Source organism: Cinclus cinclus, chromosome 1 (genome assembly GCF_963662255.1).
Source record: "Cinclus cinclus chromosome 1, bCinCin1.1, whole genome shotgun sequence".
In the NCBI taxonomy this organism is placed as follows: Eukaryota; Metazoa; Chordata; class Aves; order Passeriformes; family Cinclidae; genus Cinclus; species Cinclus cinclus.
Window position 1 is genome coordinate 28,473,307 of NC_085046.1, and position 14,360 is coordinate 28,487,666.

The following is a 14,360-nucleotide window of genomic DNA, read 5'->3' on the forward strand; positions in this document are numbered from 1 at the left end:
TCAAACAAATGGAACCAGAGTACCAAAATCTACAGTTCAATTCTACAGTTTCAGCCTCTGAAGATAAGGCTGCTGATACGCCTGGGAAGGGTTCAGATGGTAAAAGGGGATTAGGGAGGTAGTGATGAGCATGAGAGACCAGGCAGGAAGTAGTAGCATCTTTACTGGGCACAGATGGATTTGGACTTACTGGAGGACACAGCATGGTTTACACCAAAATTATAAAACTCTGTTAAAGAGATAAAGTAAGAATTTAGGATCGTTAATCCACACAGGAGTAACTAATTTACTAACTTAATCCAAATCAGTTCATCTATGCAAACCACATTAAAAAGCAACAAAAAAAAAACAACAACAACAAACTAATTAGATTAAACAAAAACTGTTCAGGTAAGATAGCTACTACCATGAGTTTAATTGAACTGATTTTCAAAATCCACTTACAGAGTCAGGCTTGGCTGCTGAAAATCCTATCAGATCCTGCTGCACAGCACTACCCCCCTACTGAAATTGTTTATCTTACTGTGACTGCTTTACCTACAGAAGATTAGTGAGTTAATGCAAAACCTGTTCCTCTGACAGAGCTGTGAGGGCTGTGACCCTTGGCAAAATGTGGGAACAATCAGCAGTGTATGTGGGAGAGGGAAGCCAGGAGGGTGCTCTTGTGAATTATGTAACTACCTAGTGCTACCTAGAGAGCTGGATGAATAGGCAGGTGAGTAGATTCTGTCTCTTCAGGCCTGGTACTTATTAAAATTCTATTTTTTGGACATATTTATTGACAGTGCCTTAAACTGCCATAACTAGCTGCTGTAGGCATGATCATGACTGCAGGCTCTGCAGACACTAAATCTAAAGCCTGATAACTCTTGGCTGCCCCTTTTCCACTCCCAGACAATTTGTTTGTCTCTCTGCCTAAAGCAAATACCCTTTTGCTCAGAGTGAACTAAAATAACTCCACTTGGGATCAGATGAGCACCTGAACCATCACAAGAGAAAGAGAGGACTACATAAGTGAGTACAAGAAAGACAGAAGTGCAGTAGCCAGAAGTTCAGTTGGTTTAAGGGCATAGCATGGCACAGCAGCTCCACTTTCCATTTACCCAGGTTAAGTGACTACCTTTCCAGTTTGGCCCATCTGCTCATCACTGCCTCAGACCGGCCACCGTAACTGCATGCATAGCTGCTCCCTGACCTGGCTCTGTCAAAATGAATGCAGCTGAGCTTAAACACCTCTTTTATAGTTCTTGGGGGGCTTTTGTTTCTGCTTTTAGCGAGATCACTTTGTCAGGACCAGGTTAGGGAGCAATTAAATGTGCAGTTATGTTGGCAGATCTGAGGGAGCAGCTGGACCAGAAGCAGCACATCTGATCATGCTCTAAACAAACATCTGTCCATAGTCTTAGTCAAACAGATGTGGAGAAAAAATGTACCTAATAAGTCTTGAAGTGAAAAATATAATTTATGAGAAACTGCATGTATCAAATTTTCTTCTAAGAAATGCAATCAGTAATTTATGAGATTATAATTTTCTATAGTCATGTACAATGTATCTAACAGATATTTCAGGAAACCAGCACATACTTCAAATGGTTAAATTTATGCAGGCAATTTTTTTTGTTCTCTCAAGACACTTCTAGCTCCACAAGGTTGTGGATAACTTGCACCAACTTGAAGCGAGTGTATTCTAATCAGCTCTGCATTTTGTTACTCTTAAAAACTGAGAACATTTGGTTTCAGATTGCAATTTTATATATGTTATAGAGCAGATAAGTCAGTAACACTACAAAAGCATTGAGTGGTTCTTGTCCACTTGTAACCCCGGCTGCTCTTTTCCAATCCCATTTCTTGTTCTAGCACAGGATCAAGCACAGACATAGGAAGAATTGATGCAGTTTAATGTGATGGCGAGGTGCTGGACCTGCTTCCCAAGCCAATTCACCCCAGGGCAACACAAACACTGATGCTGGCCAAAGAGGGATGAGGGTGGCCAAAGAGGGGTGAAGGTGGCCAAAGAGGGGTGAAACTACACAGTACAGAGGGAGGAACAAGGAACCAGTAGTATCAGTCAATCAAAGGTGCTTCATTTGTGAACATTGCTGGTCTAAAATGTGCATGAAATTGCCTCTTCAATCCAGCTTCTGAAAAAAGATTATTTAAAATCCAGATGATGTACAAAACTAAATATACTGGTCTACAGTAGAAGCAGTATTTGTAATCCTTTGATTTAATTGCTGCTGATGGATAGATATCTTAAGATATTTAATAGCATGAACTAATCAAAAAGCATTTACTCATTCCATTCTCATGTTCACCAATTCAAAGAAATCCTACTTCCTCTGATTAAAAAATTAAGGTAAATAATGTATACAGACTTTATTATTGTCTTCAGAAATTGAGAAGTTCATTGCAGATTTGACTGACCTAACTGTGTCAGACATTATACACATACACACTCATACACTGTATGACTGTGTTACAGAGCAGAACACTAAAAACTGGCAATTGAGCATGACCATAAAGAACAAATACTTTCCCAACTAGTTTGAAAACATACCTACCTCAGTTATCCCCCAAACACTTTTTGATTTGATTTATGTTCTGCTGCTTTAAAAGAAGAAATGGGTCAATATGAAATAATGCACATACTTGTAAAATGGATATTCATACCCAAAATAAACTTTCTCCTGGGAGAATATTTTTAAACCAGCATTTAAAGCCTCTTGGCAATGGTTAGCTAGAGAAGTTATTTATTTAAAATAAAAGTTCTCAGAATTTTTTTACCAACATTTAGGATGCTGGGAGTAAACTTAGTAATACAAGTTTCTCCCAAATTAATTTTCATTCCATGCAAAATTTAGTATTTACACATGCAGAGGAATGCATAGTATGCATTAATGCAGAGAAAATTATATTTAAGAAATGTATGGGCTACTTTAAAAGAGATGATATGTATGCACAAACCATTCAACTGCATGCTGTTGAGCCTAATAAGCCTGAAAACAAAAATGTTGCCTTGTCTGATTAGACTTTTCCTCTTACACCTACATTTTTAACATTTGGCGTACAAGTATCAACAATTTATGATTTCCACTTTCTCAACAAAAAGTTGAGAAGTATGAAACAGAAGTATGAAACACTAAATAAATACTGTTTGCCCTCAAGACACGCAATAGTTATGTTATACAGACTGTGAAATGGAAAAAAATACTTAGAGGCTGAATATGGTTAGTGACTCCTAATCTCCTAATTTTTTCATTAAATGTAAAGACCTCTTTGCAATGACACATTTGAAGCTTCATTTTAACTACTAGACTGAAGCCACCATTTTAGACCCAACCACAGATTTTTTTAAGGAAGTGGCAAACCATTGCTGCTAGTTGAGAAAATGAAAATTAGTCCCTGGGAGAGGATACAATCAATGGTGTGTTAATCTAACCTTCAGCTGTTAATGATTTGCACTACTATTTCCCCTGATGCTGTGGGTTGTGCTGAAATATTGTTTTAGCAGTTTCTGTTAACTTTCCCTACCTTCTTTCTTCCTGAAAGGGAAAGACTGGAAGTCCTAGCAACAGATTTTTGCTTGTGCTACTTTTTCCCCTTTTTTCATCTGACCCAGTTCTTTCACACTATGGAAGCACAAGACAGAAGGGTAAAGTTCTGTTTTTTCAGTTCAAGCCTTTTTCGCCAGTCTGTTATTCACAACTTCTTATATTCACAACTTACTTATAAAAGAGGCATTACACTAAGCAGTCACCATTAGAATTGCAAAACTAACATGAGATTAAATAATTTAGGAAGTCTGTATTTTGCCTGCTTCTTTCACATTCAGCCAAAAAGCTAAAGGTTTTACAGGACTCTTCTTTGGAAAGAACTGCTGAGGAGGGTCTGGTATTTCCAGTCATGAGAGCTGCACAAGCAGCCTGGAAGAGACTTCTTGTGCTGGTGTAACAATAAATAGGTGTACTGATCTTGGAGATTTGCCTGACCCTGCAAACTTTGGAGTCCTTAAGGATCATTTGGTTTACTCAATTGAAACAATCTTGCAATAGAAAACTGCACAGCCTGCAAGCCAAATTCTGCAGCAAAGGACTGAGTGCCAAAATAATAAAAGTACTCGGCACCTTGCAAAGTGCATTCCACACACACAACACTGGTTTTCTTAGCAAGCATTTCTTCCAGGAATGAGTGTATCTCAAGTGTTTCAGTATTCTTAAAAAAAAAAAAAAAAAGCCAAAATTACTTTGCAAAATCATTCCAACTTATTTTACATGCATCTCAGGACCTTTGTTAAAGTTAATCGGTTCTGAATATTTCAGATGAATAAAAGTAAATATGCAGCATGGTAAGCCTGTCAAGTTTAAAAAATTTGGGTTAAGTTGAAGAAGTGACATTTGCTCTATTTCAATATTAGCTTCATGCAGACCACAGTAACCCATTATCAGGGTTGTGTGTGCTGCACACAAATCAAAAGTGTTGATAAATATTTAATTAATTCATAAAATATATTGAAAAGTTGAATGTTGCTCCTTCAAGATCATGCTCACAAGTCATTAAAAATGGTTTGAATGTAGGTATACTAGCTGTAGAAATAACTTCACGAAATTCTGAAATAACTTAGACATAACTTTGTTTAAAGACATACATTTATGGTTGAGTATTTCTCATATTGAAAGCCCATGCCTCGCATTTTCAGATTCTTGAAGAGCTTAGGAGTGCATCTTTAAAAGGTTTCATCAAGGTTATTTAATACTGACAATTAACAATCTATCAGAAATTGTCTTCGTACCTTATGAACATTGTCAAAGATTGCATTGATTAGAAAGCTTAAAAAATCAAACAAATGGCAAATGATCAACAGATTACAAAGAGGGTGATATACACATTTTACAAAATGAGTTCTACTAGCCAGAATGGATAATTTGTTGTTGTTGTTGTTGCTATGCTCTTTTAATGTATTTGATCAAGAATCTGGATTTAAAGAAAATATTTCTAGTAAAGTTTGCAGTGACATAAACCAGGGATCTCTAGGTAACAAAGACTACTTTTCATGGATTTAGGCTACTTCAGGAGGACCAAATGTACAACCCAGGTATTTCTATGTGGCCAAATGTAGGAACATATTGCCTATGAATGAGGAATGTAAGCCACAGAGTCCAAAAAAGTATTCAGGGATGAAAGACAGCTCAAAGGATCTGGGATATATAAAGGGAGGAACAACAAGTAGAAATAGAGAACAAATGACTTCATTATTTGGCACTGATGTAGTAATTTCTGAAATATGGAGTGCACTTGAGACATCAACACTAAGAAGGCTGAAAAACTGCAGAGGATTCTGAAAAAGAACTGGGGGAATAACTGAAAGACTTGCAAATATACCATACAATCAAACTCAATTAATAAAAACTTTTCTTCTTATAATGAAGAGATTATATACAATTTGATGGTCACCTGCAAATTCATACATGGGAAATGGAAATGTAAATCCATTTGAAAAGATGTAAAATAATCTATCATCTGGAAGCTCATATCATGAAAAGACATATCTAAAACATAATATTACTTACAAGTAACTAAGGCTTATGGAAAACACATAGAGCAATTTACGTAAAGAATTTCCTGGATTTCTTCACTGTGATTCACAGTTAATTCACAGTGGCTATTTATTTAAAATACAACTTTGCTCACCAAACTAATTCAGGTAAATCTTATAGCCTTTGCATTGGAAAGTGAATTATATTATTGTGTTTGAAATAAGTCTCTCAGGAATTAAAATCCATTGAAGTCAAACATAAGATTATGACTGTGCTCAAAGCACTTTGGATCGCATGAATATTCACAGTTCTACCAATCTAGTTATACACACAGTTTTATTTTTAAAGGCTAACAAAATAATATACTGGTTTGTTGTTTTTTATTTTGTTATCTTCTTTCTGTATTTTAATGAAAGAAAACCCAGATTCTAAAATCTAGTCTAACATAAGATATAGTCAAAGTCAGGTGAAGTCCCAGAAACAGCAAAAGGTGATAGCAAGACCCAATAAAAATTAAAATAATTGATGATAAACTGGTAATTTGGAGCTGGACAACACCCTGCAAGAATCATATTCAGCCTCACAGATTAGAAAGATTTTATAGACATCACTAAAATTTAATTCCATAAAGGTTCAGATGCCTTGTTTAAGCATTTTGGACTAGCAATAACAACATCAATACATAATTCTATTTTCTTCCTTCTTAGTGATTAAAACCCAAACAACCTCAAGACTGTATTCATATACTTACTCTGGTAGTCGGGACAGAATACCTAAGGAAAGAGAACTTATGCCATCATTGATCCGACCCGGCAGCTTACGCTTCTGAATCCAGCTGACAGCAAACTCCAGCCCAATAAAAGTAATGAAGAATGGAATACTCTAAAAATAGTTAAAGAAAAAAAAAAGAGTCACAACAAAATAAAATTAGATACACAACAACATTTTCCTAACAACATGTTCCTAACCACATTTTATGCAGTGAGATGTTTCTCAGATTGGCTGGCACTTTATTAGCTACTCCTGTGATAAAGCTCCACACGGACCTTACAAATCAGAACAACCAAGGCTACCATTTAATCGACAACACCAGCATAAATCTATTGCAGTAACCTCCCCCCACAATGTTTTTTTTGTATATTCTGCACATAAACTCAAACATTATCACAACAAAATGCAAAAGTCTTTCCAAATGTATATTTCTCATATTTAAGTAAATCAGTGAGAGCACCAATATTTGTGGACTCCTCCAACCACATAGCAGAACAGAATCTGGTTTGAATTTGATACTGTACGAAGTTTTTTGAGTGTTTTCAGCCACTGAAGTTGGCATCCAACACTATAATCTCAAAGATATAGTAAAGTGAGTTTCTTTCTACTTGGCATTTCTATTGCCATGATTTTCACTGCAGACAACAGCTCTTCTGTACGTGCTTTCATCAGTGAACCAAGTATATTGGAAGGATGCAGCTCCTTCCAATTTGGGCCATACACCCTGCTCTCTTCCCAGGCCAAGTGACAATGATACAGTGTTCCCCTTTTTCCTTGGGATTGTACTGACTGCAATATAGTTTTCTGCTTTTCTGCAGGAAAGTATAATGATGAGCAAGACTGAAACATTTTTCAGTCATAATACTGCTTTAGTCCAGATTCAGTTTTCACTGTCCATCTTCTATCCCAGATCAACTGGTGAGGTGAAAATGCACAGCAACAGCACCCATTAGTGACAGGTGTGGCTCTAACTGGTGGTAGGACAGGTAACATTTGAGTGACAACAACATTTTTCATCATCAAAGACTGTCAGACCTGTTCTCAAGTTTTTTTATCATCTCAGGAAACAAGAAAAAGGTTTGAGTAACAGTAAGTGGTAGAGCTTTTTTATTTTTTTTTATTTTTTTTTTACTGACACTGGAGTACTAACAGTTCTTGCAGTTCATGTATGGAAGTAATTAGGCAGTAGCAGTGTTTTAGCCATTACCACCAAAATCTAGGAGGCCTGTGCCAAGGAAAATGGGAAGGAGTTACCAGATCTCTGGGATGCAAATGTTCCTTCAACAGCCTTCCTTTTAGGTGACCTTTGGGACATAGAGACAATTGCTTCTTGGTTATATTAAGGCATAAAATTCCCACCATGTTTTGCATGGCAAGTGAAATGCAAGACCAGTTCTGCACCAGTCTGGAGGCACCACATTGCCATGCTTTCCCTGTAAGGTTTCTGCTGCTTCTGCTCCCTTCAAATGACCTGCAAACACCTACAGCTTCACTGCCTGGAACCCTTCAAACTGCACTGCTTCGGAAGAGAGACTGCTCCTGCCCATACAACATTTTAATAGAAGCATGCTGTCTCTGGAAATGCCATTGCATTTTGGAGGGCGCTCATTTTTGTTGCCAAGTGAGATATGATCTGGGAAATCCTACTATGCTGGGACACTAAAGAGACTAAGATGGATATAGACCAGATTGCTCAGTCGAAGAAGAATTGGATGATTCAAACCATGCAAACAGCAAGAGATTTATAGTGTCTAGAAAATGTGAAAGTTCAGAAACTTCAGCAGTACAGGGTTAGGTTACAATAACAGATGAACAGAGATTAATATCAACATGACACTTTTTAATTTAGGTGCCTAGCTTACTCTGTAACATCATTTTAGGCATCTAAAAGCCTGTTTGCGATAGGCACCAACTCATGATATAAAAAACTAGAAAGCAGGGGAAGATCTGTGCATTAAGTCTAAACACCACCCAAGAAAACCAATGTGGTAAATCTTTCAATATCTGGAATAAATAATAAATAATATAATAATAGAATATATTATAAAAGAGAATAATAAAAGAAAAAGGAAACCCTAAAACCTTCCATTTGAAATCAGTGAGACATTCTAGGAAAATATAAATACTCCTTGTTTTGCTCTCTATAGCTGCTTCATTTCTAAATAGACAAGACTTCTAATGTACTTGTCCTAATTGATATAATCAAATAACAGATTCCTAACTTAGCAAACAAAGGCTGATGATCACAACTGTAAACTCCAGCAGTGAAAAGAGATGTTCAATAAGGAAAACTACAAAATACTTAATGACAATATTAAGATACAGTTTTAACACAGACTACAAGCAGTTTTAAGGTATGGTACAGCAGAAGCTGCAGAGCAAACAAAATGGGCTCAGAAGAGAGAAAGTGAGGTGCTTTATTCATGAAATATGAACAGTTAATAGGAAATGTACAATGTCTGTATTACATGTGATTATTCATTTTACCTAGCATCCTCTCAAACAGTTGAAACACTTGACTTCATAATAATGTACAGCATTATAACTTCTGTCTTATTGACTTCATTAAATATTTTCTCCCACTGTGAAGCTGTGAAATAGCCAAGCATTTGGCACCACTTTTTGACTCACAAATGGGGAGTGTCATAATAAGGCAGATAACATTCAGACATCCTTAACCTCCTGCTCATCAAGGAGATTGTAAAAGGAAAGATTTATGGCATACTCTATATATATCTAAGAAACTACTACATTTCTCTCACACACCTACACTAAGATTGGTCCAAAGCAGATCAGTGGGATCAATTATCCCACAGATAAGGCTAGTACGTATTATTCATGTGACCATGACAGCTACTGTCATGGAGAATGAAAAGGCATTCCCTGACACAAACAGCCCATAGTGTAAGGATGAGATGTAATGCAACAGAAGAATGCAAGTAATTTAGGAAAAAAGGAGACAGTAAAGAGAGGAAATAGTCTCACCAGCCTAACCAGTACTTTTTTTATTTTCCTGGGGTTTTTTTCTGTTTAAGTTAAAAGGACAATGAAGTCATTAAAGGAATCCATTGAGGATGGCTATATCTACAACTATTTTCAAGGGTTGTCCCTACAAACAAAATGGCACAAAGCTAAGAAATAGCCACTGTTGGCATCACAGGTCAGATACGTAAGACAGATCCTTTTGGCATCTTCTGGTCCATAAATGTTTTACTCTCTCTCTCTGTTTCCAGGTTTTTTCTCTTCGCCCAACAGCAGGAATACTCAATGGAGACTTGCATTAGCTTGTGGTTTACCGGAACAACTGATCCATAACTTGGAAGCCTTACTCTGAGTACTGTGTAAGAGGGCTCCATTTTAAGTAACCAACTCTACAGAACGCAAAGGACCATTTAAAAATCAGTTTTCACTTTATGCTGTTGCAAAGAATAATATTCTAGGTTGAAATTCTGCATATATTCATAGTTTTATTGTAATTCTTGAAACAGTTTTTGTTTTCTTAAAGTCCCAGATCCTTATAATATAAGAATCCCAACTTTCAAGTAAAACTAAATATGAAGATTCTGTGCCTCATTATTTTGAAGCAAATCCTAAAATGTGAATTGAATTTAAATGTGAACTTATTATTTAGGTTCTCAAGACAGTAAATAAAAAAGGAAAACAGTGATTATTGAAGCTTTCATTTTTAGGGTTCTCAGCAGAAGGACTCTCTCTTCTCTCATGGAAGTCTTCACTGAGCACAAGTGATAATTTCAGACCATAGCAAGGTACAAAGTGAATTTATGGTTCATGAAAACTATGTTTGGCAAACAAAAAGTACCATTCCACCTGCCCATCTGTGCATTGTGAAAGAATAAAAAACCCAGCCAAAAAAAACCCATGCATGCAAAGCCTAACCTTACACCTTACAAGAAGATGTTCTTAAAAGGAATGGGCAAGCACCAATATAGATTTTAAAAATCAGGATGTCCTGTCCTGGAGAAAGAAAATTGACATACTTCCCAGAAATAATGATAAATCAAGGGATTTTAATTCCACATGACAAAAAGTCTTATAAAAATAAATTCTATCATGATTATCCAAGATTCACACCTCTTTTCCCAGAATTTTGGAGATTTGTTGAAAGGGTGACCTTTTCCTGGGTACTGCTGCAGAGCTTTTCTACTTGTCACTGGTAGCTGCTGATCAGCTCATGTTTTAAACAAGACTTGAGACCTCTACATACACCTCTGCCAACATACAGAGCAACACTGCAGGGACCATTCGTTTTGAAAATGGTATAACCAATATAACCAGAGACAGAAAGTACACCGCACAAGTTAAGCTAAGCATGCTATTCTCAAAATCAGAGCTTCTTCACCCACTGATGTCATTTCCTCCCAGATGTAGCAGCACAGGTGACTCTAGCTCAAAGGTGCCACTTCTGTGAAGTGCCTAGATTTTGTAAGCCAACCAGCTCAATTTTGCAGACTACTAAGCCCATGAATATTTGGGTAAAATTGGAGGTTCTGCCACCTGTCTAATGTTGGAAGGTGCATACCCCCACAGCTGTAGCCATGTAATCTAATGTCCAAGAAGTACTTTCATCCATCTGATACCCAAGAGATCACAAACCCGAGATGCAAATTCCACTAGAGTGTCACAGAAAAGAAAAAAAGAAGAAAAAAAAAAGAAAAAAAAAAGAAAAAAAATTTAAAAAATAAAAAATAATCCCACACTATTTAGGAGACACTACACTAATGTAATCAGTAGTTTGTTTCATACACACATCATCCTTATTGTGTTTTCGAGTTAATTATTTGAGCTGAGGCCTTCATTTGTTACCGGTTCTGCACTAGAATTTTTTTTGTTCTGTGTTGAATTGAGCTCAGATATCCACTTCTATATCTGTACCAACTAAAGGAGTTAGCATTTCAAGACCTCCTTGAAATGCTCATCAGGTCACTATTAAATCTGTTGCTGATGAATTCAATGGATATACTGCTCGCCTAATTGCTCCCTAAACAGTCAAGAATAGCAGCTGGAGAGGGACTGCAGAGAGCTGCCATCTGCCCACAAACATGCCCCAAAGAGGATGGATGAACTCTGCCAAAGCTCAGACCAAAGCCAAACAGTTAAAACAGTTATGCCACAAAAAAAAAAAACTTTTATATGCCCGCCTAGACAAGCATCAAAAGATCTGTTCTAGCAACAAATGCACAGTCAGGGAAATCCAGCACAGCTAACCTAAGATAGGAATTTAAGCAAAGTATAACTGTAATGGGAAATCTTTTTTAAGTGTTGTTTTTTTTGTGAGAATATATTCCTTTACAAGCTTATCACAACACTGCTCTTCAACAGTAGAAGCTTGCAGACACTTTCATAATTCAAAGTATTAAGAATCCTTTCACAGACTTACAGCTGTGTGCCTAGTAGAAAAAATTCCAGCTTTGGCTAATGTCTGACCTGAATACTGCACATGGGAGAAGAAAGCCCAAGGATATTGAGGTATGCTGCAGACAAGAAAGTGAGTAATAATCCATTGGAAATGTGGGACTAGTAAAAGAGACTGAGGTAGTAGAGAGAGCTGGAGGGAGAGATCAGCTGACTAGGCAAAACCATAGATGATCCTTGATCATGATGCTATAGCTTAGTTGCAAAACACCTCTGAGAACAGCAGTCTATTGACCAAACATTGCACACAAGGCTGGTCTTGCAGCATCTTTCTGCTTACCTTATGCAAAGGGCAACCTTTGCTGATAAAATCCCTCAGCGAGGCACTGCTGCATACTACAATTCCCAGGAAGCTGCTGACAGTGCTGCACTGCTCTGCACAGCCCATGACACCCCTGCTGCAGTCTGCCAGCAGCTGCTGCACAGCAGTCCAAGGTATACCTGGCACAGGAGCTAGTCAGAGCTATCAAGACCCATGTAAAAAGTTCAGCTCTCTACTGAAGCTGGGCTGAATTTACTTTGACAAGGGCAAAAGAGTGTCTGTGTGCTGTCTCAATGAACAGCTGACATTGATCTGGGTTCAGAAGGAGCTGACAATCAAGACACGTGCGGTAGGTAGGACAGAAGGGAGCAAAGGTATCTTCTTGGAAGTGAAAAAACTGGGAGGGGAGGAAAGGCTATGCTGCTGCCTGCTGACAAGGGAGTTCTCACCCTTGATCTCTGTACCCTTGCCTTGGATGTTTAGGACACAGCGCTGTCCCAACACAAATATTTGCTCTAAGTTCTCTTAAACAATCTTTATTTTTTATTTTAATTAGAAACTTTTTATTTTTCTGTCTTTGGCTGAGCTTAACTTAAGGGCACAGAGAGACCTGACTTTTTGCTTGCTTTAAGAACCATAACGGCCAAACGCAGCATCACGCTTCCCCGTTCCCTCAGTTCACTTTGCTGTCACTGCTCATCTTATCCGTGCTGCTGGATATAACCTTAGCACCAACCCTCAGATATTTGGGGTGATTCTCCGAAAACTCTTGGTACCGGGAGAAATCATCATTTAAACACATGAAAATAGAGGGCACAGTACACTGGCAGCTTAGAGGCAGAAAGCTCAGGAGAGAAGGTTTGATCTTAACTAAGGCGCCCTTTACGCGAACGTTGTTCCTGCGAGGCGCCTGCGGCTTTTGAAAACAGGCGCAGGTGAGCGAAGGATGCAGCCACGGTGGGAAAGGAGGGGACTCTCACCTTCTCCACGTAGTCGGGCACCTCCTCCACCGTGCGGAAGGAGCTCTCTCCGGGGGGCAGCGCGTAGAAGAGGGCGCGGAGCTGCTGGCCCGGCGCGGTGTCCCGCGGGCCGCCCGTCTCAGCGCCCATGGCCCGCCCGGCCGCGCCGCTCCCGCCGCGCCGCGCTCCCCGGGAGGCGCGCACCGCCCCGCACCGCCCGCACCGCCTCTCCCCACGGGCCCCGGGCCTTAGGGGCCTCCTTGGAGAAACCTTCCCGTGCCCGGCTCCCCTGCGGCGTGCCGGTTTGGAGGTTTGATTGCATTGGGGGCTCTTTGTTTTGTTTTTTTTTTTACATGTCATCTCTGCCTGGCCCACTTCTGGGAGGTGGGAGAAAGCTCTCGCGCACCCCAGCTCCCTTCTCACCCTCAAAAATATCAGAACCTCAGAATCCGCAGAGCTCAAGTCATTCTTTCTCAGTTTTAGACGGATTTCCACTCAAAAATAGAAGTTATTGCTGAGGTTTGGACTGCCATAAAAATAAAATGTTATGGGTTTTGAGGAACAAGCCAAGGTGTGCTCGTTGACTCCTGTTCAGATGTATGGGTTAGTCCAGCATTCTTCCCATTAAAAGTTTTTAATTTTAGGGCTTATCATGGCTCCATTTTATACGGCTTCAGTTAACGTCACTGCATTTAAGGTAGCCTCTGGAAGCCATCTTTTATGCATTCAATTATGAAGGAATTAAAACTAGGGAAGTAGAAATGGTGAAAAGATATATATGCTAGATCCTTGTAGAAAATTACTTTTAGAAATGCAAGTAAGGACAGGCTTTGTGCATCAAGACAGCAGTCTGGAGGAGCATGTCAAATGTTTGTCAGTCACACTTGATACTTGGTGTTGGTACAAATAATAAGATTTCTGCTGGAATAGATTAGCCAAAAAAAAAAAAATGACACAATGTCTCAACAGTCCCTTCATCTCAAATGTGTGGTTCCACTAACAGTCTTTGCAGAGGAAATGGACTGCAAATCCTGCTGTAAAAGATCTTACCACAATTTAAATTCTGACCCTCACTGAAAACATTTTACTTTGCATTGGCCTTAAGTTTCAGAAAGGAACTATGCTGGGTGATTTCAGCTGAAGTTTCTGTTTAGGAAAAGTGCCATGCAAAGAAATTGACATTAAAAAAACTGAAGTGTTACACATTTGTGATGTTTGCATTAAATAAGTTGCCATTTAAGCAACAGCATGGAAGGTCAACTTAATATTTTGCTGTTTGAATAATGTTACAATGCTGTAAAGACTGGTGTCAGGAAATGACTGGAAATAACAATAAAATATTCTAGTTTTAGCTGGGCAAAGCAGAAGTATTGCAAAAGGACATTGATGATGCCTTTTTAG

At 38.5% G+C, this 14,360-nt stretch overlaps 1 protein-coding gene across 1 annotated transcript in view; it reads right to left on the bottom strand.

Annotated features, from left to right (window-relative positions):
- The window catches only part of AGMO (alkylglycerol monooxygenase), a 192,260-nt gene extending 178,897 nt beyond the window's left edge, over positions 1-13,363 (bottom strand). Inside the window, exons 1-2 of the mRNA XM_062495363.1 lie at positions 12,981-13,363; positions 6,286-6,416 (exon numbers count right to left, since the gene is read on the bottom strand). Of these exons, the coding sequence (XP_062351347.1) occupies positions 6,286-6,416; positions 12,981-13,319 (470 nt within the window). The 5' untranslated portion in view covers positions 13,320-13,363. The remainder of the gene's footprint in view (positions 1-6,285; positions 6,417-12,980) is intronic.
- Between the last annotated feature and the right edge of the window lie 997 nt (positions 13,364-14,360).